Source organism: Ceratotherium simum, chromosome 1, assembly GCF_057802395.1.
Source record: "Ceratotherium simum simum isolate JZ-2026a chromosome 1, ASM5780239v1, whole genome shotgun sequence".
NCBI lineage: Eukaryota > Metazoa > Chordata > Mammalia > Perissodactyla > Rhinocerotidae > Ceratotherium > Ceratotherium simum.
In genome coordinates, this window is record NC_141900.1 from 95,068,970 (window position 1) to 95,096,066 (window position 27,097).

A 27,097-nucleotide genomic window follows, 5' to 3' on the forward strand; every position below is an offset into this window, starting at 1 on the left:
CTCTGCTGGCTAGAGGATCCATGCAGCCATCTTGGATCATGAGGTGGAAGCCATATGCCAAAGATGGCAGGCCAGCAGGATACAATGGATCTGGGCCCCTGACGACTTCGTGTAGTAGTCACCAGTCTTGGAATGCCTACCTCCAGCCTTCTATCTTGTTAAGCCGTTCATGTTTTGGGTTTTCTCTCCCTTGCAGCTGAATCTACATCTGACTGACACCATGTCAAGAATTTAGGTCTCAATCCTAAAACCTCCCATGAGAGCTGAAGTGAGGCTGTGGTTGGTGATGGCAATCAAGAGAAGGTGGACTAAAGGTATGTTAGGATGAATTGACAGGCCTTTGTGAATCATTAGGGTGCGGAGAGGGAGGATTGGAGAACAGCACGCAGCAACCTGGCTAGGGCAACTGAAGATTGTTGAGGCCGTTCACCGAGAAGCATGTTTGGGACAGAACGTGGGGCTTTGGGATCTGATATATAAGTGTAAGATGTCTCCACAAGGGGCCCCAGCCGGCGGGACACATCGGTCTAGAGTTAGGGAACCAAGCCTGGAACCCGTGTTCCGCTCACCCTCCTCTCGACCAGTCTCCCCTTCCTGACCTGGACTCTTTACAGCCCAAAGACCATACTGCACTCAGCGCACTGACACGCTCATCCATGCCCGGGCCAGCTGTGTGATTTGTCTTCCAAGGTGAGCCCTGCTGAACCCCCAAGCAATTCCTTCCCCGAACATCACACTGCCCAGGAATTAAAGCAGAGCAACAGCACCCATGAAGGGTCCTGCTTCAAATCTTTGAAAATACCGCTTCATGGAATCAAGTAACTGTTTCAGAAAGCACCTTTTCCTTTCTTTTAGGTAGAAAAAAAATCCTTTCATATCTAGGTACCACCTAATTAATCTGTTTTGTAGTTTTACACGTTAACCATTACTAAATTCTGTATTTTCAAAGCAAGGCACACCTATATACATTAAAGTTTACAAAGCAATTACAATAAAATTTTAAGCTTTAGATGCTAAGTGAGCTGTATAATCACAGTTTATTTCATTAAAAAAAAATCTATTCTACCATCTTTTTCTTATTGTAAAGAAACTCAAAACATCCATTCTTTATAACACCATACTGGTTAGTTTCTACAGTTCTTAATAGTTGACAGAAACAGAATTCTAAAATTGTCTAGGGTTCTTTTCCCATTGTTCTGCATTTCTCTTTTACCCTATCTCTTCCACCTCCTCCCCATCTCGTCCTACAGCTGGAAGGAGAGAGAGGGAGAAAGAATCGTGATAATGAGGAATATCCGTGTTTGTTCATGTCATTTATTCAATGTATTTTTAGTGGAGATTTGTGCGAAACTCCAGGAGGTGCTGATGATGGGAGAGTAACACATATACTCCTGGCCCTAAACTCAGGCTGGTGGTTCAGAGAGACAAAACTAAGAACAAGTACACACTGCAGAGTGACAAGTATAGCAGTGGAAGCGCAGACAAGGCAGAGAGCAGGGGAGGAGGGAATGTTTCTCAGCGAGAGCCCCGGGTGACCTCTGTGTCCCATTCAGCATCTCTGACCCACCCTGCCCTGCTAGGCTGCCAGTGCAGCACCGGGAGCGAGACAGTCTGATGCCTGATGGATGTGAATAGGTACGACGGTGTAATGAGTATGTCTTTGTGGGGGTAACCCATACCCAGGGGTAGAATGCATTTGTCTTTTTAAGTTACAAAATTGACATGCTATTTGAATTAGGAAAAAACCCCAAAATGTAAAACCAAAGTGTGTGCAAGTGCCCAGCCTCAGTGATGTCCCCATCCCTAGTCCACTCCCCAGAGGTCACCAGCCATCACTAAGTTGGTGTGTGTTACTCCAGAAGCTGAAGTGTATCTCAAGTTCCCTAGGTAGGGCAGCTTCTCAAATACATGCTTAACGGAAGGTCAAATACCATTTCTTACTGTTATTGAGAATCTTTTGTCCCAGGTTATATTTGCCTTAAAAAAAACTTATGGAATTTACACATATTACTTTCTACTTTCAGGGCCTTTATTTTTTCTTCTTTTTCCAACTCTGGCATAAAAGAAACATGAATTTACGAAATTTTAGAATTTGCACTTTAAAAAGTGTAAAGGGTATTTCTGGGACCAAGGATGGGGAGAGCCCAGGCAAGGAAGGGGAGAATGGGGATCCCGGAAGTGAATGATGAGGATGTGGGTGACAAGTTGTTTTGGGGGGTGGAGGTGGGAGAGAAGCCAGGCTCTGGAAGGCAGAGCCTCAGTATCAGCAGACAGCAGGCAGAACAGGACTCTTCCTTCTCCTTCCTTATCTGGCCTGACCCACTGACCAGAGCTGAGGGGCAGAAAATGATGGCAGGAGGCTTCAGTGTGGGAAGGGCAGGGGCAGCAAGCGAGGCAGCTGTGCTGTCCCACAGAGGCCACATTCAGGCCTATGGGATGGATGCGCTGGGCACAGCCTCTACTCATACCCTCGCTCTGCAACTCGGGGAGATCATGTTAGCTTCATGTATTGTAACAGTATAGCATATCCCTACTTTACAGCTTGATCTTCACTAGAAACTGGGATCCTAGAAGATGAACAGCATTCTTTCCTGTGTGCCTAGCCCCTGGAAAAGTACAGACTCAAAGCTGAGTGACAGAAAACTTCTGTAAGAAAATATATTTTCAATCCAAAATGGGTGCCTACAAAGGAATTTCTAGAACACAAAACATTCCTAAGGACCATCTATTCCTTTTTAATAATTAAAAGTATGTAATAATTAAAAATAGAGAAAGACAATTCAGAAGAAATAACATGGCCTTTAGAGTTAGGTTTTTGATGAAAATCGCAGTTTGACTTATTAGCAGTGTGAACCAGGGCATGCTATTTACCCTTTCTGGCCTTGGTTTAAGCTGTAGGATGGGGAGCATAGCCCCTACCTCATTGGGTTATTGTGAGGAAGAAATGAAAATATGCCCTGTATACAGTAAGTACTCAAATGGAGTAAAATTAAGAAAATGAGGGCTTCTGTTCAAAACCTTGCCTGCAGCATAGACCGATTCTTCCCGCTCTAAAATGAGGGCTGGGAACACCCCACATCCCACAGTGTTGGATGTATCTCAGTCTCACTGCTTGGTGGAAACACAAAAATTAGGCTAAAAGTCTAAGGAGAGTAGGTCCTGAAAATTAATTCATTATAACAGACGAGTTTGATGACGGGTAACAGCCCTCGGGTTTACAGATAGTACATGGATTTTTACAAAAGAAGAACAGATTTGTTAGATTTAGGTTTCACTCAGCTGGACGCAAGCAGGCCAGTAAGAAGAGGAAGTGTAACTGTGCTTTGTAACAGCTGTTGAGTGCATCCAAGTGAGCACTCGGGAATGCTACTCTCTTGCAGGCGTCAGGTCTAGGAAGAGCAGAGGCCTTGGTCCTTCTGTCACCTGGGTTTCCATGACTCTGCACTCTGGTTCCTCCAGAGTGGACTCTCCGCCCACTTCCTGCCCCCTTCCTAGGCCCCTCTTCTGCCCTGAAGTGCTGCCCCCAGTGCTCCTTCCTCCTTGGTCTGTGGCTCCTCTCTCACCCGCCACAGGCAAGGCCTCACCACACTCACGATCAACCCAGACCTGGCTCTCGGGCCTCCCACAGCACCACGTCCACAACGGAACTTGTCCTTCCCACTGAATGTGCACTTCCACCCCCGCCTTCACTGGGTGCCAGGTCACAGCGGTGCCTCGCTCTCCCACGCCTTTCACCTCTACCATAAGCTCCTGGAGGACTGGGGCTTTGTTTTGTTCACTCCTGTAGCTCCAGCACTAGAAGAGCACTGGTACACTGCAGGTGCTCAAAGAATATCTGTGGGATGCCCAGGTTGGGGACAATGAGTGCCCTTAAATGTCCATGGGGGAGCACCCGCATCCATGGCCACAGCATGGCCTCATCTTGCCAATTACCCTTTCGTTTTCTGTCCTCTCTTTCACCAACTGCTTCCTCAGCAACACATCTAATAAAAGAATAAGACCCACTACTTTCCACATTTAAATCCTCAGAAATAGTAAGGAGCATAAGTTTGACAGTTTTTCACATTCTGAAATAATTCTCCCATGATTCAATAAGCAGAAAAAGGGAATAGAAAATCAGAATTGAATATAGAATTCAGATGTTTTTCTTTCAAAGACACATTTTATACAACTTTTGACATTTATACTTTCAAACAAAATGAGCAAAAGAAAAACACCGAGGGCTAAAAATATCAAAACAGAAGTAATACAATTTTAATTTTAATATTTTAAAGTACAGAAATTGGAAAGAATATCAAATACAACTTTAAACAAGTCACTTGTCCTCCCCTATAATAACCAATGTAAGCTACTTAAAGACTTACAAATTTAAAACAGAAACAAAATAAATACTGTACACTTTCCCTGCCTGCAGGCAAAAGATGGGAAATACTGCTATGAATTGGGAAAAAATGCTCTTAAAGCTTCAGCATCCCGCTTCCCAGCCACACCCCACTCCGTTGTCACAGTGTGCTTCTGTATTCAAAGGACACACATGTGCACACACACTGACTGCCTATACAAACAGACAAGACACTACTCCGCAGACACCCCAAACAAGAAAGGGTAACAGTTGCCTTGGACCATGGGCATATAAATCAGTTAAGGAAAGTCAGTCAGGCTAGCAAAACATGACTACAAAACTAGTAAATACCATAGCCAACAACTGTCCCTGTTTCAAATTTCACAGATTTAAAACACCTAAAACCAATACTACCCCTCCCACCACCACCCTCTACCCACCCCCCCAAAATAAAACCTGCTGAAGCACTGGCAAAGTTAGACCTTTCACAGTAAATGTGAAAATTCATATTATATAATCTCTCAAAATGAACCTTTTCACCCTCTTTCCACAGCATGAAACTGTTATGGCTTAATTTATATTAAAAGTAGAAAAGTCTTTTCGGAAGGAAACACAGTCTGCAAAGTTGCGTGTGCATTTCCTGATCAGTGCTATTTCATACCTGTTAACAACCGCATGACTTGCTTTTGCAGTCAGAAGCTGTTTTTGGAAAAACTGAGGTTATAGCTTTTGATTCAGTCTAACCATAAATGTAAGGCCCTTAGTTTGGTTTAGGTTTCTTTTGCAAGATAAAATAACCTTGGGGTTCACTTAGCAAGTTATACCTCAGGTCCCTGACTATAATGTGGAAGTTATACGTATGCTTTGTAAAAATAAAAGGCTACTCATGAATCTTAGAGGGAAGAAATGATTCTAGGCGAGGAATCAACTTATGTATTACACTTAATGCTGGTAACCAAAAGCCACCAAAGAAATACAAGAGTATGTCTGGGTTATTTTATTCCTGCAAAATATTATATATTCCAGCACTTATGATCATTGTTTTGGTGAAAAATCTTGGGGGAAAATAGCTGACATTTTGAAAAGGAAATGGCCAAAATACAACTGGGTAGAGGCAAGGCTTATCTTTGTGATAAAAGTTCCATTTAGGACTGCTTTCTGGAATAAAGAAAAGTGAGTTCAGAAGGTCACAGGTCTTGCATAGGTCAACTACTTGGAGGTCAAGGGCTACGTGGTAGCCAGGGTTTACTAGTGAAATAGTGCAGAGTGGATAAATTTGTTGGAAGAATCACTGAATAGTTTCAAAAAGGTTTTAACAAAAAAATTTAATGTTGCACTTGTGAAGACAAAGCTTTAGGACACTAGAAAGGGCACTAAAGGTGAGAGGGAGACTCTAACAGGTAGAATGCAGGTAAACGAGTATTATTTTCCCCTACCCATTAAAGAGGAAAAAAATACTACAAGAGTAAAACCACAGTCAATCACGATAGGCTAATTGCTTTGGAAACAGGCATTTGCTTCTTAATGACATTAATTTAAAAAATTTGTTTATATAAGGGATATCAAATATTTGAGATATGGCACGATGTTCACTGAAGAACAAATTACAATAAGGGAAGGGTTTTTAGTAAGGCTACATATTAAATTACATTACATCCAACAGCAATGTAGTGAGTATTTTACTTCCTCCCCTTCTTTCCACCTGGATTCTGGGAAGCACATCATCCACCACAGGAAGAGCAGAGGCTGCAGCATCACAGAACAGGGGCTATTTTAGGAAGCAAGTACCAGAGGGCTGGGATCCACTGTGACCCAGGCCCAGAATCACTGCCCTATCTGGGTTTCATTTGTCTCCTTCACTTACTGGCAACACTCTTGTCCTAAGTTAAAGATCTGATGCTCAACCTTCTCAAGATTGCTTTAGATGAACGTCTGAGGCATGCGAAAAGGACTGGTCATCTTTAGGTTCTCTTTTTGAAGAGAGCAATTAGCTTAATATTTAATGAGAAAAATGAATTTTGTAAAAAAATTCAGATTTACATTATTAAACCCTCATCTCCTAATAGGACATCGTAAAATGCCTACACATTGTAATAGGTATTTCTGGCAGTAGTAGACTGGGCCATACACTCACTCATCCATACTTTGGGGAGCAGTCTTATCACTATAGAGAGCATCTCTTGAAAAAAGCAGAAAGAATCTTCTGTTTTGAAGATAAGCAGTTGAGTCTCCTCTCCTACACTGCCACAGTGGTTCCTCTCTCTACCCAACAAGCCGTGGTTAGCCAACCCTAAGCGGTCTTTGTTGATTCCCAGCTTTCTAACCACCTTATTTTTCCCCCGAGTTCCATGGGTAGTTGCTAAATCATTTTATTCCACGACTTATTTTACTTTTCTCTAGTGCCTGAAGAGTATGCAGAATCTGGGGAGCAGTACTGTCCTAATTCCTCTTGAGAAAAACCTAAGACTATCTTCCAATTACTTTGTCTGGATGATTACTTGAAGATAAACACTACTTACTTGAGGATAAACACTCTACTCTTATCCATAAACTAACTCACTTCCTTTTCTTTCACTTCAAGCATTGATTCTGAATTTAATTTAATTCAGCACCTTGTTAGAGATTCTTCAGATTTTGTAGGTAGCATGCTCTGCGCATATATTTGATATAAAATAAATTTTATGAGTAATAGCAGTTTTCATTTAAAAATGCATACAAACGTGCATTCAGTAATTATTAGCTGTAAATTAAACAACAATAACATCTGCAAGTATGAAGTGTTAATAGATTACAGAATGCTTTTCTATCCTTTTTAACCGTATTTTTATCTAAACTTACAAATGAGAAAACTAAGACTCCAAAAGAATAAGTGACTTATTCAAGGTCACACAGCTGATAGATAAATGGTAGAACTTGGACAAAATCCCAGGTCTTCTGCTCCCTTCCATGCTATACCATGTCCTTCTATTACCAACATGAAATTATTAACTTTTGAAATATTTTTTAAATTTTAAAAATTAAAAAATGTTATACTTTTGTTTCTATGGCTGTATAGTATATCTCAGTTGAAACTAATAAAGTTATGCTGTTTTTTTAATGAGTGCGTCCTCTTTTGCTTAAGTGTGCTTAGAAGTGAAAATAATACTGCTTATTTCCTGCAGAAGATACCTTCAAGGGCAGAGACCACAACTTCAACTTTATATTCCCCCACAGTACTAAGTAGTGCTGGGCACATAGAAGATGTTTGAGAAATACCTGCTGATCTCATATGAATAAATACAGTAGAGTTTATTAAAAAGGTAATAATTAGGATTATTAAAAAATAGAACAGTAGTCAAGCTAAGTATTTAAGTAGTGATAAAGATGGGATTGTTTTCTCTCTGAGTTTATAAGATGATTTTGGTCAGAATTTTCAATTTTGTATGTATGCTTTAAAAATTAACTGATGCTTATGAAGTTGAATGTATTTCTAGGATACTGAACTATTATAAATTGTCAGCTTTGTATTGTTTACATCATTAATCAATACCGGAGAGCATATTATGATGTGATAATATGAATTACAGTACAGTGGATCCCAGGTTGACAGAAGTCACTTATTTAAATCAAGACAGGAAAATTATTATCTACTACAATTAAAATTGTATATGCTAAATCATAATTGTTTTATCTATTTGTATTTGCTTATAACTAGCTAAATGCCACTATTGCTGTCTCCTGTTTAAGTTGCAGTGTCTATACGGTAGTATTTTTTATAAATGAGACTGAGGGAAAGATGAAAGGTTGTCTAATAGTTAACTGTCTGCAGTTACCTCAAAGTTCAGACATTTCCATGAGATAAAGGGATGCATCACAGCAATTAATTTTATAAGAGGTTTGACTAGGCAAGTCACTAGGTCAGTGGTGAATTTTCACCAACTCAGAAAAGGATAAATGTACGCTGTTTTAGTGGTTATATTACCTTATTGAAAGATTTTTTTAACTTAGCCAGTTAATGAGCTAAAACTGCCAAAAATGAATCCACAGTAACTTCACTTAAAAAGTTCTACATACTGGCTACTTAAAATGAGTATTTACCAGCCTAAGTACACAGGGAAGATACTGGCCACAACTTTAATTTGTAAGAATAAATTGTTTCATTTTAATTTTTATTTTAAAAGAAAAAAGTAAGGTAAATAAAAGTACTTAGAGCTGTGAAAAATGTAAAGAAAACAAACTCAGATCTTGATGTAGCTGGAAAAAGAAATTATAATTCTTATTTCTTAAACCAAAACAAAAACATGTGTACTGTAATACTAAAATGGTGTCTACAGAAAACCAAAACGTCACAGTATATATTGTGTGGGTAAGGTGGGAGAATTAGTCATACCCAAATTTTTGACATCTTGAGATCCAACGACCAATCAAATAACTGATTGTACCCATCTCTTAACTAGTTTTGGCATAGTATAGACAGAGTTTAAGTAGGCCATTTATAGAGATTTAGTATTTCCATAATAATTCTTTTTCCTGACACCCAGATGAGATCCAGACTTTGGTCCAGTTACTTGGACCAAAAAGGCTAATTCATAAGCCTTAATTTCATATTTATTCCATGAAATATCGGAATGAAGACAAAGTAAGAAATGTTTCTCTTTGAAACTACACATTTGAATGCAACCATGAAAGATGATGGTACAGATTTTTTTCTTAGCTCTTCAAGTGATACTTAATACAGAAGAGAAAGTTCCACTAGCTTGCTGAGTAAAAAAAAAAAACAAATCCATGAAATGGCCATATTTCTTCTCCATAAAAATAAATTTATCGTATTTGCCTACATTTTCATTGTAGGAACTTGTAAAATGCTCTATTGTCAGAATTGGGAATATCTCCATCCCACCCTCAGAAATCACCAATTTTTATGCCAGGGGCAGGGGGGGGAGGAAAATATAAGCTATTATGACCAACTGAAAACTGGCATTTAGTAAAAATTGTGCATAAAGGAGATAAGTGATTCCTTAAAGCTCAATCAGATATTTAACCTCCATATCCACTAGTTAAGTTGGGATAGATGGAAGAAACTGCAAGAAGCACCCATTTTACTCCAAATAAGGTTAAGAAATGAAAAGCTAAACACACACACACCCCCTCCACAAAAGATCTACTCCATCATGCTTGCTTCTATGCAACTGAATATAGTCTAGTCCTATTCTATTACCGCTTATTATGCAGATTTGAATATACTAAGTCAATTCATATTTCATATTTTCCAACAAATTAGGTACACAGAATAAAAGCATCATAAAATATGATGTTGGTCCTGCCCTCCAACACCAGCAGTATGAAGAAGGCCCTCTGTAGTTACAAATGTATTTGAAAAACTACAAACATGACAAATTAACCAAACTTATAATACTTTTCCCACAAGTAGGAAAAAGATATTAAAGCTGTTCTCTTTGGGACCCAGATATCATCAGCAAAAAATGAAAATGCAAGAAGCCTAATGTTACATTTGGAAGAAAACTGCAATGTCAAACAAAATGAGAAATGTGCGATCTTTTATGTAGTTCCTACACATTGGCTATGAAAGTGTTTCCCTGCAAAGAGAAGAGTCTTGTTATGTCATCACAAAATGATGGGGAGTGCAGAGGGAGGTGGGATATAAGGTAATGAATCAACCTGGATAACAGTATGCACCTTGGATGTTAGCAAAAGCGAAGCTAATAGCTTATAAAAAACACATGAAATATATAAAATAAAATGATTTTCATATACATCTTAATTTAAAATAATTAATGCATCAAATCCCTGTTTAAGACTTTAACCTGAATATCAAATTTAAGAGTCCAGACTAGTTACCGTTACCGTGGCTCTTCCCCACATGTAACACACACACTATCAAAAATAATTTAAAAACCTTCACATTCTTAAATCTAAATTAGTGAGATATTTCTCCAGAAATCTTCCAAATAAATAGATTTAAAAAAGAAAGAATTTAAAAGCTGTTAACTTTAAAAAAAAATCTGTTAAATAAATTATTGATAATTCTTTACCCTACCACTGAAAATAAATCAAGACACTACCAACAACAAAATGAAATTCAAGCCCTGACAAGAGACCCTTTCCAGTTCAAGGTCTCTTTTTAAGGTTCTACCCTCCTTCTTCCTCTCCCCCACCAGGTCCAAAGGGTTATTGCTGAGTGGGTGTGGCACAGTGAAAATGCAGCATCGGTTCGCTTTGTTCCTCAGGCAGTGTTCTCTACTGTACATGCAGACTGCTTCAGGCGGGGCACAGCTGAAGCTCCAGGCTCCCGCACCCCCGAGACTGGTCTCCAAAGGGAAGAGTGGCCACAACAGCAGCTCCGTCACACAAAGAAACGTGCATGGCCATTTCTGTTCAACTTAAGGATCTTCCCAAGACGTTGCTTGGCTGTTGCCATTCCTTTTTTTGGACGCTTACCTATATAAAACATCAACAACAGTGTAAATAATAATGAAAGTCACACTTGACAGACAGCACCTGGAAGACTTAAAGAGAGAGCTATACAGCAAGCGAGCCTTTTAGGTATTCTGAATGGGCAAAGTCACACTCCTGGAATTCCACTGTTCAAAACCCTCCCATCTGATCACACGAGAGATAAAGGCCAACCTCCTTCACAAGACCTACAAGGCCTTCCCACAGTCTGATCCCTGCCTATCTCTTCAGCATGAGCTCTTACCATATCTTGCATCAAACTGTGCTTCAGCAACAAAACTGCCTGAAGTTTCATAAACACCCCATGGACTGTTTCTCACCTTTGTACCGTAGGTCATACTATCTCCTTTGCCTTCGATGCTGTCTATCCTGTTACTTCCCTCAACTCAGCATGGCTAACTCCTTATCATCCTTTTCAGGATCTACCTTGTCCTCCAGAAAGCCACTCCTGATGCTCAGGGTTGACTGAGGCATCCTCCTCTCTGTTCCCACAGTAACCTGTGCATACTGCAATCACTGTGTTGTCCACGATGCATCAGGCTGTGAGCAACTTGAGTGCAGAGACTACGTCTATCCAGACTGCCACTGTCACCATCAGACACAGTCAGAAATATGCTTAACCTACAAACAGGTGAAGGTTACCTTTTGTTGCCTGGTTGCTGATAGGTGGCGGATTTGACGCAGGTCTCTTGGTGGGGTGAAGGGGCACTGAAAAGGAAGTTTCACCAACTGGCCTTTCTGGGCTTGTACTGCCATTACTGATCTGGCATGCCCCTGAAATCAAGCTTGAATTCTGAGTATATTTTCCATTCTGAGGGCTTGAGCCACTGCTGTCCACAGAATTCCTACTTTTTACCTTCTGACTGATTTCTGATGAACCTTCCTTTTTGATGCATTTCTGGCCTCTACTTAGATCCTGAAGAAGAAGGAAGGAAATAAGGCTGAATTTTCAGAGTTCCTTTAAGATAAGTGAGGTATTTAACCTCTCTATGCATTAGCAGGTCAAGAGAGAGAAGAAATAGACTACTAAACTTTGGTTTTCTTAACATGTAGTAGCCATAGACGACCACCCCTTCACGATGGGTGTCTCACTCCAAAACCTAACAGCTATGAAGGATTCAAGTCTTGTAGTTGCATCATAACTTAAGAAGAAAACATTAAAAAAACAAATATATATACATCTAATAAAGAGAGAGAATATTAATAACTTAAACAAACTATCCTGGACTTAGTCAGCATGTACTCTGATGTGCCGTGAAAGGAACACGTGGATGAGAGATGTGGACCCACCACTTCCTCAGTATGTCACAGTTCCCATATACCTCTCATGGTGTAATGTATTATCTTTTTCAGAACCTAACTTCTGTAAGATTCATCTCCACTGTATTTTGCTAAAAAATCCCTAGCTCCTGAGCCCCAAGTCTGGTATTTCTTTAACAATTCTTCCTTCAGTCTCTTAAGACTATTGAGTGAACTGTCAGGAAACAGACAGAGCTACTGAATGGTGGGTCTTGAAATCAACAGAGAGGGTCATGACCAGAATTAAAAGAGGAAAGGAAAACACAAAACTTGAAAAGAGCATACTGCAGATGTGATGTTTCACGAAACTAGTTTTAAGAGGGGGTGTGTGTGTGCAATGTAAAATAAATTTATGATTCTGTAATGGTCAAATAAGTTTTAAAAATAGCATTAAACACAGACTTGCTTTAAATTAGTCTTACAAATATGCTTGAGCACGAAGAAACTGTTCTGATTTGACATGCCTCTCTATAATAATACCTCTCTAGATTATAGGCAAAAGAAATTTGATTTTCTCTAAGGTAATCTTGCTAATCATTTACCCTCTACTTCTTTATTTTCAAAGACAATTATAAAAACAATAGCTAGATTTAAAGAATAGTTTACTTTTAATACTGAATCTTACAATGCTAATAAGTTATAAACTTTATGACCAGTGAGGCACTATAAAATCATACACTGAATGATTGAATTATTAATAGTTAAGGGATTTCTTACTCGACCTTTGATTCTGGAGCTTATCCTTCTTATTAAAAGAACTTGTACTCACAAAACTTTGCCTTAAAAAAATAACTTGGCTCTTTTTCTTATTTTAAACGTGATTGATAAGTATTTAGAAAATACAGATATGCCAAATGAAGAAAACTAAAACCACTCCTAAGTCCACTACTACAAGTATGCTTGGGGTTGGAGAGGTTGGGGACTCCACTCTGCCCCATGAGAATTTTGATTCTTTGGCTGTCATTTTCCAAGTTTGAAGCAAAAGGTCGTATTGCTTTCCTTGTTTGGTGCTACTGGTAAAATTTTGGTTTTTTAAAAAGCTATTTTGGGTTCATTTTGTTTGGAATAAGCATTAATACACTGGGATCCTAAGACATCAAGTGTCTTCTCTTGGAGCAGGGGTTCTTAATTTGGAGTCAATGGACGGTCTGCAGTGGGGGTGGGGCACCATAAGAAAATGTAAGCAAAAGTCAGTATTTACGGATGAACATTTTTTTGGAAAGAGAATCCATAACTGTCGTCAAATTCTCAAATTTAACGTCTAAAAATGTTCAGGAAACAATGTCAGACATTAAAAAGAGATGATCATGGTACTTCTTTCTTTTTCCTTTCATGTTTCATTCCAGCCAGACATAACCTAAAGGTATTGGCAGCCAGGAGTTTTTAACTACTTCCTTGAATAAACTATTCTTTTCCAGATCACATTCTATCCATGAGCCTCGCATTAGTCACTGTATCAGAATTCCTAAAAATGGATAGTTGTTCAAATGTGCATTTAATTGTAATTTTTTAGCTTTCCAGATCTAATGGTTGATCACTGATTGCAGTTTAAAAAAAGAAAGCAAAATCAGAGTTAATGACAATTCTAAATCTCCTTTTAATGCTTCAGATCTTGAATATACCTGAAGATTAAATCTGGAAGTTGTATCAAATTGTTTAATCCAGGAAGAACTCCTGAAGTCTTGATCTTCAGTCTTGACATGGTATCCTAAAGAGAAGTTTTAGTTAAATTATCTCCACACAGACTTGATTATAAAGAACAAAGCCTAATGCTTAAAATTGAAAGCAAATTTATGTTGACATTTTATTAAAAAATTAAGACATTATCTCTTTAGGTATTTATTCACATACTTTCACCACATTCCTTTCCCTCTCAAAAACAAAACAAACACCAGCTCACAATCTAACATGTTGATTCTTTCAATTCTCTTAAAGACTGTCTTTATGTGACAGGTTTTGTGTCAGATGCTGGAAGATCTAGAGTCAAGTTCTATGGCCATCTGCCGTAGATGTAAAACCAAATGCAATACACTGTCTCTAAAAATAGTATACTTTTCCATATAGAATCAAAGCATATGTTTGCCTGAATTTTGCAGTATTTCCATAGAAGCTTTCTTTTCAAGGCATCAAAGAGATTACAGGGAGACAGAAAGGTATAGTGAAAAGACAGACAAACCCAGATTTGAATTTGAGTTCTTCTGTTACCAATGCATCTTCAGGCAAGCTGTTTAACCTTTCTAAACCTCAGTTTCTTCTTATACAATAAGCAAAGATTTTGAGATTAGACGGTCCTGGGTTCAAATTCCACCACCACTGAATAACAGCTATCTAAGTATGGTCAAGTTAAATTAATATCATTAAGTCTTTTCCTTTACCTGTAAAAATTATATTATGGTATATCAAAATGTTATTTCAAGAACTAAGTGAAATGATGTCGGGCTCCTGGTACACAGTTGACACAATTAGGCAGGAATGAACACAATTTCTACAACAGGCATTCAGTTTTAATGTAGTACCATCTTCTCCCCAATCCTCCTCAGACTTTTAGGGAAACAAAATTTTTCCCTAAAGGCACAGAAAACACTATGTGGCATCAGTGACATTGCCACTGAGTCTTCTCTCTTTCCTAATACGTCGTTTTCAAGTAGGAGAGAGAATATCCTCAATCAGAAACAGTTCAAAACTTGTTTCCCCTCCCATAAAAGGAAAAAGGGTTGATTTTGATTGTGCCAGCTTAGCAGAGCATTTAAGACACCAAAACATTCCTGCCACCCTGATCAACTTATGAAAGGGAAATAATACTGTCTCACAATAGCAATGGTAGTATTATGCCAGTAAACACAACTCTTATCTGTTAACTTACATTTTGAGTTCTTATACTTGCACCTTACATACTTGTATCTTACATTTGTTAACATGATGTATTTTTTGGCCAATATGCTTAAAACCATTTCCAACTAAAGATGTGCAATAAACAGTTCTTATTCATAATCTCTAACCTCAATGAAGATTACAGAGCTATTAAGTTGGGGGTCATATGTTACTTTTTAGAGACTGATAATTTATGTTTCTTACCACATTCCACTGGTTTATCATAGCGATACAGCTGCCTAACTTCATGGTTACTGCTGTGGCAGCTGCTGGGATCCTGGAGGGAGTTTCCTTCACCATTGCAGTCTGTGCTTCGTATCTGCCTCTGTAAACATGGGGAATAGTGCAACCCTGCCATAGACAGCATGCCCTGAATAGCTTCTTCCTCTGTGCTCGTCGAGGTAGGACACTCCCTAAAGAGCAGATAATCAAGGAAAAGAAAAAGAGCCTATGTATTCTAAGGAAATTTTTGGTAAAATTTAAAACTAAAAAAATGTTTTCATGTCATTTATATCACAATGTTATATAAGATTACTACCATCAGCAAGCCTACCTTTTAACAGGAATTTCACTCCTAGATGGCTTCTGGCTCTTTTGAAGTAAGTTCCTCATCACATTAGATTCTTCCTTAAAGTTTGATGTTATTTCTTGTTTCTTTTCATCACCTGAACTTTCAGACTCTTCAGTGGTAAAATTATTTTTCTGAGATAATAAAAAATTAAATGGAATCAAATCTATAATAAGAAATCTGAGCAAGTCTGTACAAACTAATCAAAACACTTCATCCATCTAGGGAAAGTTAGAATCTTAATTATCAAAGAATTATTTTTGTATTTCATACAAAAAAGTGAAAATCTCTAGTAACTACGGTAATATAATTTCTTAGTAAAGAACACATAGTACAAGTTTTCTTTAAGGTAAAATAAATAACCTATGAGAAATAAACATAAGAACAGTATCTCCCTCCACCCTTTACAAAAGCTACGTTTGTCAAATGTAAGTAGTCACATGAGGATGTGTGTGTGGGTGTAAAATGATAACTACAGGGAAGACACTGGGCCACAAAGTCATAGGACACACTTTGGGAAGAGGTGTCATTCACTTTCCTCCTAGGAAAAGGAAAGCAGATGGTTCTTCTTTCCATCAAATAATGCACAAGGCACAGTGTTTGGGGCGTACCAATGCAGTGCAATCAGGTCCCGAGTCTTCTGAATCAGAAATATCAGAATATTCTGATGATTGATTCCTGAGTTCCGATTTCACACTTGTAAAAAACCCTGAGAAGGGAGAGGACGAGAGAAAGAAAGTCATTAGACTTTTATGACCACGGTGAATCTAAAGTCTGTCCAGCTTCGTGATAGGTCTCAACATGCCTGCTCCATCCTTTTTCACTGCTTTCACCTTCATTTCTTTCTTCCCTTAGGACTTCCTCCCTAATTGATCAAGATACAGACTGAAGTGTATTCTTAAAACATTTGTGGTATTTACTGAACATGACTATATATCCATTATTTGGGTGGGTTGACCATTTTATATTTCTTTCCAAAAAAAAGCTCCAACAGTAAAATTAGCTACAAGATGCTTTTCACTTTCCCTTTTGCATAATTCTTCTCAACAGAAAACAAAAAGATGACTCTCCTAAACCTAGAAAGCATTCAAGTAGATAGTGAATTCAACAAGCTTATAAACTGGGCTTTACCACCGCCTCCCTCTCCCACGTGGCACTACCACGCAGCAACTGTCTGATGAATGCCGCTGACTAGCTGCCTTTACCCTGGCATGTGAACCAATGCAGAAACACCCACTACAGCAATACTAAATTTACCTGGAAACAGCAGGAATTGAGGTGTTCAACATCAATTAAATGACATTAATTATCTGGAATATTTACTTGTCAAGTACCAAAATATTTAACTACTTTTTAAAACAGAAGGGTATATGGAGGCCCTGAAAAATGCTGAGAAATTAAAATGTCATTCAAAGAAAATCTCAAGGAGTAGGAAGAATTCCTGTTGGTGACACTGATAAAACCAATTAATAACCAAGTATAGGCCTTCTTGTCAACAGGCAATCAAAACAACACATGGATTACTAATAGCTTCAGATCAGCCAATTATATATGTCTCCTAACTCTGAAAACCACATACACGTTAGCTAAAATTATTTATGAAATTGCATTAAACTTGTAACTGTTTTACTATTTGGAGTAGAGGCCCATAAAATGCATGAGCTCTCATGTGACTCTTGCAAAAGCTGTCACTAGAAGAGGTGTCACTGACCGGCACACGTCCTCATCATCAGTAACACCTTCCCTGGACACTACACTTCACTTGGCATTCACAATCAACCTTTCCCTGATGAAATACTTCAGATTTCTCAAAAGAGTATTAGAGACACAAAAATTTTCAATCCTGCTACAAATTTAAGAACTTTAAAATTAGCAAGTTATTTACATATTATCACATTAGAAATGAACAGACCTTTAAAATGACCATTAAAACAAACATACTCTTAAGTGGTTTTTGAGATTCTTCATTCTCCATCCCCTCAATTCCTGAAATCCCTTCTATCTTCATTTTCGCCTTTTTTGTCCTTCTCTTATCCTCTTCATTTTCACTATCTGCTGTATAAAGACTTTGATCTGCAAAGGGCTGTCTCTCATCTCTGCATATAGAGGGAAAATAACCAAGTCAAAAAATAGTGCAACTATGTAGCCAAACAGTATACCCTTCCCCTTAATTTACAGAGAGAGTGGAGAAGTGAGACGCTTTCCCCATATTTGAATCAGGTGTGCAATAGTATGGACTAGGGATTAAATGAACAGAGGGGATCCACTGAAAACGAATCTGACACGTTGATCTACTTTACATACTTAATTATCCTTCCATTTGTCAGCAGTAATCGTAGATCATTATCTTTCACTCTCCATTCAGGTACTGTGGAAGATGGCTGGAGATGTTTGTTGAATTTTCCATTCAGTTTAGAGCTCAAGATGTCCTTAAAGTATAAAAACAGAACTTACTTAACCTCCTCCCTCAAATACACTGGCTTGACTAAAGGAAAACAGTATACCGCCACCTCCCGCCATGGCCTTGCGTCCCAAACTGTGCTAGGCAGCCGCCCAGGCTAGGGGTACACAGTGGTGTGGCACGAAAACTAAATGGTTCCTAAAATCAACACATGAATATGGTTCATCTTTCTGTAGGGCCATCAACAATAAAACACATTATATAAAGCAGAACGTAAAATTTGCATAAAGCAAATTCAAAGACATTTCACTCTTGCAGAAAGCTGAAAAGCTGGAGAAGCACTGCCGTAATGTATTTTCTCTTTCCCTTGCTTCTTCCTGCTGAAGGGCTAGCTGCTGGGTGCTTCCCAGTCACCTTATCCTTGTCCTAATCCCTAGTCTTCCCACCAGGCACTGTCTGCAACTTATAGGTCACCACACTGCTATCACTAGGAACAAAGGCCACCACGTGACAAAAAGGCACAGCAATAGCTGGTTTTTAATACAGAATATTTCCTTTTTGCGGTAATTTTTTTCTTTAGTAATAAATAGAACCTTTCATAATAAGCTAAATCTTCTCCCAGATGGCTATGGGTTAAGGAGGTTTAGAACAACAACAAAAGCTTAAAATAGTATAAATACAATTATATGAAATTTAAAATATTTAAGAAAATTATACTTTCTATGTAACTTTTTAAAGTATTTTAAAATTTCATCTTATTCATTTTAAATTACTGCCTATCCTCTACTTAAGATGTAAAATTATGGATGACAGATCTCACCACAAACTCATTACCACGTTTTACAAAGGCCCTCCATTGATCTCCTTACTGTCCCCCCACCTTCTCCCCTTTGTCCATTGGGCCAGCATTTCTCAAACTTTAATGGGTTTATTCTAATAGTCTCCCAGTCACCCACACTGATGCTGTTAAGTCAGGGATAGGCTTTTTGCACTTGCTCTTCCCTCTGCCCACAACACTTTTCCTCAAATCTGTGTATCCATCCAACTTCTTCCATTATTTAAGTATCAGTTCAAATGTCAGAGGCTCTCCGACCACCGGAGCTCAAGTAGCCAGCCACCCCTGCCCCTTTATTCTCTTGCTCTATTGTTCTGGCTTCCTTCCTAACACTTGTTATCTGAAATTACATTATTTTAGTATATGTCTCTGTCTCCCAGCCTTCCAATTTGAGCCAGGATGGAAGCTACCAGAGGGAAGAGACGTTTTTGTTTACTCTGGTATCTTTTCCAGAGCCTAGAAGAGCATTTGGCATTTGGTAAACACTCAATAAACATGTCAGCAAATAAATGAGATCTCTTCATCCTACTCCACACGGACGCCTAGAAAGCTGAAGCATGTCCTCTGTCCTGGGCATAAGTACTACTGAACCCTACAATGCTAAGCAAAGTCAGATAACCAGAATGGCCAGATTTTCATTCATTATCCTTTCATTATCCTTCTAAAGAACTTTCAGGAACAACCAAGTCTCTTCTTATAATCATGAGACATAATACTTGCCTCTTCCCATGGACACATCTCTAGTCTTCTGAGGACTTCTCTTGTGTGGAGCTCTAGGATGTCTAGGTTGGAAGGAGTTCGGACATTATGGTCTCGAAGTTTCCTCATCTTTCGTCGGGAATGGTATGGGGAAGTTGTGTCATTTGAGGATCGTGAAACTGGACACGCAGTAGGAATTCCCTGAGATTTAACTGGTTTGCCATTTTCCTCCTTTAAGAATTAATTCAGACTATTTTTATGACAGGGCCACATACATACCTGACTAAATAATAAGTCATAAGAATATTTTAGTAAACAAAAACCAATTAGTTTAATCAGATAAAAAAAAAAAGACCAAATCATTAGATTCAAACAGCTTTGCTGAGACCTTTATTTCTTTCTCTTCCCTACCTAATATACTGTGAACATATTTCCCTGATTTTCAGTATCATTTTAAAGGCTGTGTTTAAAGGCTCATTTAAAGGCTAATGCTTACCAGTAGTTATTTAGGCTTCTTCCAGTTTTTTCCTATGACGAACATTCTTTCAGATACATATTTGCACAAATCAATAATTGCTTTTTAAACCAAAGTCACACATTAATGTATTTTAAAAATTAACACTTTATAAGCACATTACCAAAAGTAGCAACCTACCCTTCCCATCCCTGATTCCCACTCTCCAGAGGCAACCACTTCCAAGTTTTTTGTTAACTGTAGTAACATACACATAACATAATTTTGTACCACATAACATATACGTAATTTACCATTTTAACCATTTTTAAGTGTACAGTTCGGTGGCATTAAGTATATTTTACGTTGTTGTCCAACCACGACCCATCTCCAGAACGTTTAATCTTCCCCAACTTAAACTCCGTAACCATTAAACACTAACTCCCCATTCCTCCTTACCCCCAAGCCCTGGCAACCACCATTCTACTTTCTCTTCTATGAATTTGACTACTCTAGGAAATTCATAAAGTGGAATCATACAATATTTGCCCCTCTGTGACTGGCTGCCCCTTTGTGACTGGCTATTTCACTTAACATAATATCTTCAAGGTTCATCCATGTTGTAGCATGTGTCAGAATTTCCTTCATTAAAGTTGAATAATATTCCATTGTATGTATATACCACATTTTGTTTATCCATGCATCTGTGATGGACATTTGGGCTGCTTCCACCTTTTGGCTGCTTCTTGTGAATAATGCTGCTATGAACATGCATGGACTTATATCTGTTCAAGTTTCTGCTTTCACTTCTTTTGAGTATATACCCAGCACCTTGTAGCTTTTTCTGTTGCTGTTTTTCAATTATTTGCTTCCAGATTTCTAAATAACATGTTTAAACTATTTCTTGGTTTTTCAGCTTCATATATCACAGAATTCCTACTGTGCAAGATAAAGTCTTAATCTTTGCACATCTCTCCTAAATGTACACACACTTCCTCTTCCTTCAATATTCAGTATTTAAATTGAACTCAGTAAAAACTATTTACAACCCAGTGCCAAGTAACATACTATTATTACATTTTCTTTCTTTCACGTCCTTTGACTTTCCTTTGAGTTTACAATTGCCTCACTCTCCATCTGCTTTCCTTTGTATTTATCACTAATTGATCCCAAAATTCTCCACTAGAAGAATGCAAACATTCTAATATATTAGATAATTTATCAGTTTCATATTTTTCTTTGGAGACATCCCTCCTAGATAGGAATGCCAAATAAAGTACAAGACACTCAGTTAAATCTGAATTTCAGATAAACAACAAATGTGGAGGCTTTCATTCTCCTGATCCCTCCTGGACTGGCTGCTCTCTGGGCCTGCACACATCAGCAAAGACCTTTCCCAACCTGCTCCCACTGCATCACATAGAACTGTAACCCCACTGTCATCTCTGGCTGTCACTCCCTATCCTTTTCCCCTCCTTTATTTTTCTTCATAGCACCTGTCAATTCCTGACACGTTAAAATATTTATGGCTAGCCTCTTCCTACTAAGCTCCATGAGGGCAGGGCCTTTGTTGTGTTCACTGCTCTATGCGCATCCTAGATGGTACACGGCACGCAGGAGGTACTCAGGATTTGTTGGAAGAATCGGTTCCAGAGCTCCTTCTTTTTGGTTTACTCCCTCTCTTTTGGAACAGCACACCCTCTAAGAGTTTCCTGAGAAAGGACACATGGGAGGTAAATTTTTTGAGATCTTGCCTCTTTGACATCCTTAGCTTACCATCATATTTGACTTATAGCTTGGCTGAATACACACTTGTAGGTTGGCATCCCTCTCACCCCAGAATGTTAAAGACTTTGCTTCACTGTCTTCTAGTCTGTAGTGTTACTGTTGAGAAATCTGATATTACTCTGATTCCCAATTCTTTGTATATGACCCATACTTCCTTCGCTAATGCTTTACAGGATATTCTCTGTGACATGTTTTCTAAAATTTGACCACCATGTGCCTTGGCATAGGTCTTTTTTTGCCTACTTTACTGGGCATGCTGTAGGGCTCTCAGTCTGGGAAGATGTGTCCTTGAATTTTAAAACATTTTCTTTGATTATTCCTCTGATAATCTTCTTGTTTTCTTTGTTATCTCTTTCTGGAGCTCCTATTATTTTGATGGTGACCTTCTAAATTTTCTGTCCTATTTCTGTCTTTTTTTTTTTTTAACTTTATGGGAGATTTTCCCAACTTTATCTTCCAAGCATTCTACTAAATTTTGTTTCTATTATATTTCTAATTTCCAAGAACATCTTTTCTTTTGCTTTGAATGTTCCTTTGTTATAGCCTTCTGTTCTTTTTCATGGAGGCAATATTTACTCTTTCCTCTCTTGAAGATATCAATTACATCTGGGTTTTGGGCTGAAGACTCATTTGTTTATTGATTGTTTCCTTTGAATCCTTTTTTTTCTTTTCTCTTTTATTTTTGGTCTTTCCCTTCAAAACTCTTCTTGGCTCTCTATGCATTTTAAAAGGGAAGCATGAAAAACTAATTGGTTTCAAGAAATAGTGCTAAGAAAACTAGATAAACATATGGGGGAAAAATAATGCCTTGATTTACCACCTTATGAGATACAGAAAAATTCGAGATTGGCCATTTACCTAAATGTAAAAGCTTCTAGGAACAAAAAAAAAGACTAACTTCAAGACCTCGGGGTGGGCACAGATTTCTTAGGACACAGAAAAAAAACACTAACTATAAAAGAAAAAGAATTTATAAATTGGACTTCTTCAAAATTAAAATTTCTGTGCATAAAAAGATACGATTAAGATAACAAAAAGACAAGCCACAGGCAGTAGGTAAATATTCACTATTTTATATATATTTTATATACATTTATATATATTTAAAAATATATATAAATGAATGCATGCAAAAGGACAAAGAACTTGTGTTCAGGATATATAATGAACTCCTACAAATCAATAATTAAAAAAAACCATAATTTTTCAAATGGGCAAAACCTTCAAACAAATACCTCATAAGAGAAGATATACAAATAGCCACGCACCTGAAAAGGTACTCAACATCATTAGCTTTCAGGAAAACGCAAATTAACACCACAATGAAATAATATTTCATACTCTCTAGAATAGCAAAAATTAAAAAGACTGAAAACACCAAATATTGACAAGGATATGGAACCACAACTCCTATACATTACTGGTCAGAGTGTAAAATGGTACAACCACTTTGGAAAACTGTTTCGCAGATTCTCATGAAGTTAAAAATTCACTTACCCTATGACTCAACAACTCTAATCCCAGATATCTACCCAAGAAAAAGGAAAACATATATTTACCACAAAAAGACATACAAGGTTGTTGATAACAGTTTGATCCATAATGGCCAAATCTGCACATAACCCAAATATCCATCAACAGAAGAATGGAAAACAAACTGTGGTATATTCATTCAATGGAATACTACTCATCAATGAAAAAGAACTACTGACACAGAGAAGAAATACGCAACAACATGAATGAATCTCAAAAGCATTATGTTGAAAGAAGCCAGACACAAAAATAGTACATAATAGTATATACTGTAAGATTGTCTTTATGTAAAATTCAAAAATAGGCAAAACTAACCTGTGATGATAGCAATAGAGGTCAGGACAGTGGTGGCTTATGGCAGTCAAAGACTGACTAGAAGTGGGGCAAGAAAGGACTTTCTGGGGTGATGAAAATAATTTATATCTCCATTGGAGTATTGGTTATACAGGTGTACAGGTGTATACTTTCGTCAAAACTCAAACTGTACTTTTATGATCTATGCATTTCACTGTATGTAAAAAGAAAAAAGCTAACTGGGAGCTCTGTGTGAGTGGGGCTTTGTCAACTGGTGGTGGGAACCTGTGTCAGTTGTTCCATTGGAAGGTTTCAAATAGTCAGTATCAGAGGATCTTCTTGGCCTGGGAGGTACAGGCCAGGCTGCCAGTCTTTTGGGAGCCAAGTGGAAGAAGAATCATTCACTATGTAGACTGTCACCAAATCCTCTTGTTTTCGGTATGGTACCCATCTCTGTCAGCTGGGCTCAGCGTCCCGAAGTCCAGTCGCAAGTTCAACCTCCCAAACAATTAAACCTCTAGTTTTCTGCATGTGCTAAGGCAGGGATTTGGAGACCAACTCGCTTCTTAAATAGACCTTTAATCAATCATGTTTTCAATCTCATGTCCACTCTCATATTCAGAGTCCTAGTGTCCCTAATTTTGAACTTTTTGAAGGTTCTTCTTCTGCCCTTCTCCCACTGCCCACACAAGTTTCAGCTCTCTCTGGTCTGCTGAATCAGTTCCCACTTGTACATCTGCTTTCCAGCTTCCAAAATTTTGCTGGAGTCTTCATCTCTATTATTCTTTTTGTCTTCAGGGATTTTTTTTAATTTCTTACGATCATTTTGGTTCTAAGAGGTGACAGTGGTAAGCAGGTATGGTCAATCTACCAAGTTTATTTGGAATCCTCTTATTTATTTTATTAGTGAAAATGCTAGGTCAAGGGATATGCCATTTAGAAAACATAAACTAATTTATCCTTCCTACCAGCGGGGCAAGAATGTGGAATTTTATCTTTGCCAATCTGATAAATGATCATATGAAGTGAAAAATTATTTGGCAAAATGTGGTTGAATACTTTTTCACATATTGAAAATATTTTTCACATTTTTATTAGATTGGCTAGCTCCATTTCTTCTTTAGTGAAATACCTGTTTATTTTCCTTGCACATTATTCTACTGGCCATTTTGCTGCCTTCTGTATTCCCTACCCTCCAATTTTTAAAAAAATACTTTGTTGGCTATTTTTGTCCAATTATTCTTCCAGGTATATTTTACCATTTTAAATTTGTAATATTAATTTGGAATTGACATATTTCAGAAATGACCCTCCAATTTATTCAAGTATTGCTTTACTTTCCTTAGTAAAGACTAATAATTTTTTTTCATATAGACCCACACCTTTCTTAACACAGCCCTAATCTAAGCTGTTAACTTAGTAGTTAGCCTCCACTCCCCAACTTAATTGCCTTTCAGTCCAAGCTAGACAATAACAGAATCACCTTCTTGAAGAATCACTTTAATTAAAATACCCTTTCTTTAATACCTAGAATAGCTCCTAATTAATAAATTAAAACACCTAATCTCAGATTTTATGGGCTTTTATCAAAGGGCATTTACCTAACCAAGTTGCTCTAATATTTTCAGTCAAGAGGACCTCCTTGCCCCGCCCCACTAATATCATCCTTCCTTCCAACCCAGCTTCACCCAGCTCACTCACCTTACGTTTTCTCTCTTTCTCTAATTACTTAACATGTATTCATCTCTGCATAGTGGAAATGAATGGACCTGAAAGTTTTGTTTATTCTGTACTTTTTATTTTTGGAGTAACCTGAAATCACCCGGTAACTGCTTCCTTATTACTTCACTATGATACCATACTCTAAATTTCTCTGTAGGACTTTGGAAGCCTGAAAACCTGAGACTCCTCCCAAGACGCAGCTCATTTGATTTCTTCCAAGAGTATAAGGGTTTTAGTGAGGTGGTAGATCCATTGCTTCTCAAAGCAGATAGTAACCAAGCATTTAGATGACAGCTGCCCTTCTTACCTCTATTGCTCGAATTACTTTAGAAAGTTCTTTAATAAGATGTCCAGGTCTAACGTTGTCCGGAATTTCAAAGGCATGTTCAGATACAAGCTGTATTTAGATTAACAAAGATAAGACAACCAAAGTTACTTACACTTTAATATGTAAAAACTAATTTACTAAGCCAATTTTTGGGTTCTCTAAATTTTACAGACATAGTCCAATACTCATAAGCCACGTCTCAGAGGTCATGGAGTTGGTAAAACACCTTCTAAGGAGATCCTTATTCACTTATAAAATCCTCTTAGCTTGAGTTAAAGATGGACTTGCCTTTCAGTGCATTTTGCTCTATATTGAGTAGTAGCCTTGTACTCTATATCTCAAAGCCTACTGTAATTCTAACTACTACTATAATTAGTAATTAAGCCTAACATTTAATTCATAATACATAAAGATTTGTAAGGGCGAACACAGGCACTAAAATAATAGTTTCTCATGGGATGTCTAATTTGAATAAATTCTTGTAAACTTTTTTTTGAGGAAGAGTAGCCCTGAGCTAACACTTGTTGCCAATCCTCCTCTTTTTTGCTGAGGAAGATTGGCCTTGGGCTAACATCCGTGCCCATCTTCCTCTACTTTACGTGGAACGCCTGCCACAGCGTGGCTTGATGAGCGGTGTGTAGGTCTGCGCCTGGGATCCCGAACCTGCAAACCCCAGGCCGCCAGAAGCGGAGCGCAAGAACTTAACTACTATGCCACCGGGCTGGCCCCAAACTCTTTTTTTAATAGTCAAAAAACAAAACAGGAGAAAGATCCCATCAGCAGGAAAGAGGAATTAATTGGTGAGTTACCATACCTACTGAACTGCAAACTACTGTCATTATTTATTATGTCTAGTTCCAAATATTAATCTCTGTATCTAAGAACATTTTGATTTTTTAGATGCACTCGACATACTAGTTTTTACCTTTGCTTTACATCCTTTCCTTGGTTTTTGCAAAATTTGTTAAAACAAACTAATGACAACAGTAACATTAGGTGCTAACGATGTGCCAGGTAAGATACTGTTAAGTACTTTCTGAGTGTTAACTCTTAATCCTTTCAACAACACTATGACAGAGATACTACTATTATTCTCATTTTACAACTGAAGGAATGGAAGCACAGAGGTTAGCTATGTTATTAGTAGCATAGCTGCGATTTGAATCCAAACATCTGACTCCAGAGTCCACGCTCTTAATCACTATGCTGAGCTGCCTCTCATCTTAGAGCAAGGTTAACAGGTGGTTCAATGCAAATTTCATGCTTTTAAAAGTACACTTCAAAGCCAATGAATTAACAGTATTTATTATCGATGAATTTTACTGTGCATCAAAATCAATTGCAAAGTTTGTTAAAAACGGAGGTTCAGATCCTACCCTAGATCTATTAAATCAGAATCTCTTGAGAGTTTGTTTATTTTTAAAAAGCTCTAAAAGCAATTCTGATAAACACACAAGTTTGAGAACAACTTGTCTAAAGCCTTTAGCAGGAGACAAATTACAGAGTTTTT

At 37.9% G+C, this 27,097-nt stretch overlaps 1 protein-coding gene across 3 annotated transcripts in view; it reads right to left on the minus strand.

Moving 5' to 3' along the window:
• Positions 1–4,232: 4,232 nt before the first annotated feature.
• KDM7A (lysine demethylase 7A) overlaps positions 4,233–27,097 on the minus strand; it is a 124,299-nt gene continuing 101,434 nt past the window's right edge. For all 3 annotated transcript variants that reach the window (XM_087431687.1, XM_087431686.1, XM_087431691.1), the window contains 10 exons: positions 25,567–25,656; positions 19,490–19,699; positions 17,838–17,962; positions 17,475–17,629; positions 16,145–16,242; positions 15,519–15,667; positions 15,170–15,378; positions 13,717–13,802; positions 11,438–11,711; positions 4,233–10,780 (listed from right to left, as the gene is read on the minus strand). In XM_087431687.1, coding sequence (XP_087287813.1) covers positions 10,686–10,780; positions 11,438–11,711; positions 13,717–13,802; positions 15,170–15,378; positions 15,519–15,667; positions 16,145–16,242; positions 17,475–17,629; positions 17,838–17,962; positions 19,490–19,699; positions 25,567–25,656 — 1,491 coding nt within the window. In that variant the 3' untranslated portion in view covers positions 4,233–10,685. The remainder of the gene's footprint in view (positions 10,781–11,437; positions 11,712–13,716; positions 13,803–15,169; positions 15,379–15,518; positions 15,668–16,144; positions 16,243–17,474; positions 17,630–17,837; positions 17,963–19,489; positions 19,700–25,566; positions 25,657–27,097) is intronic.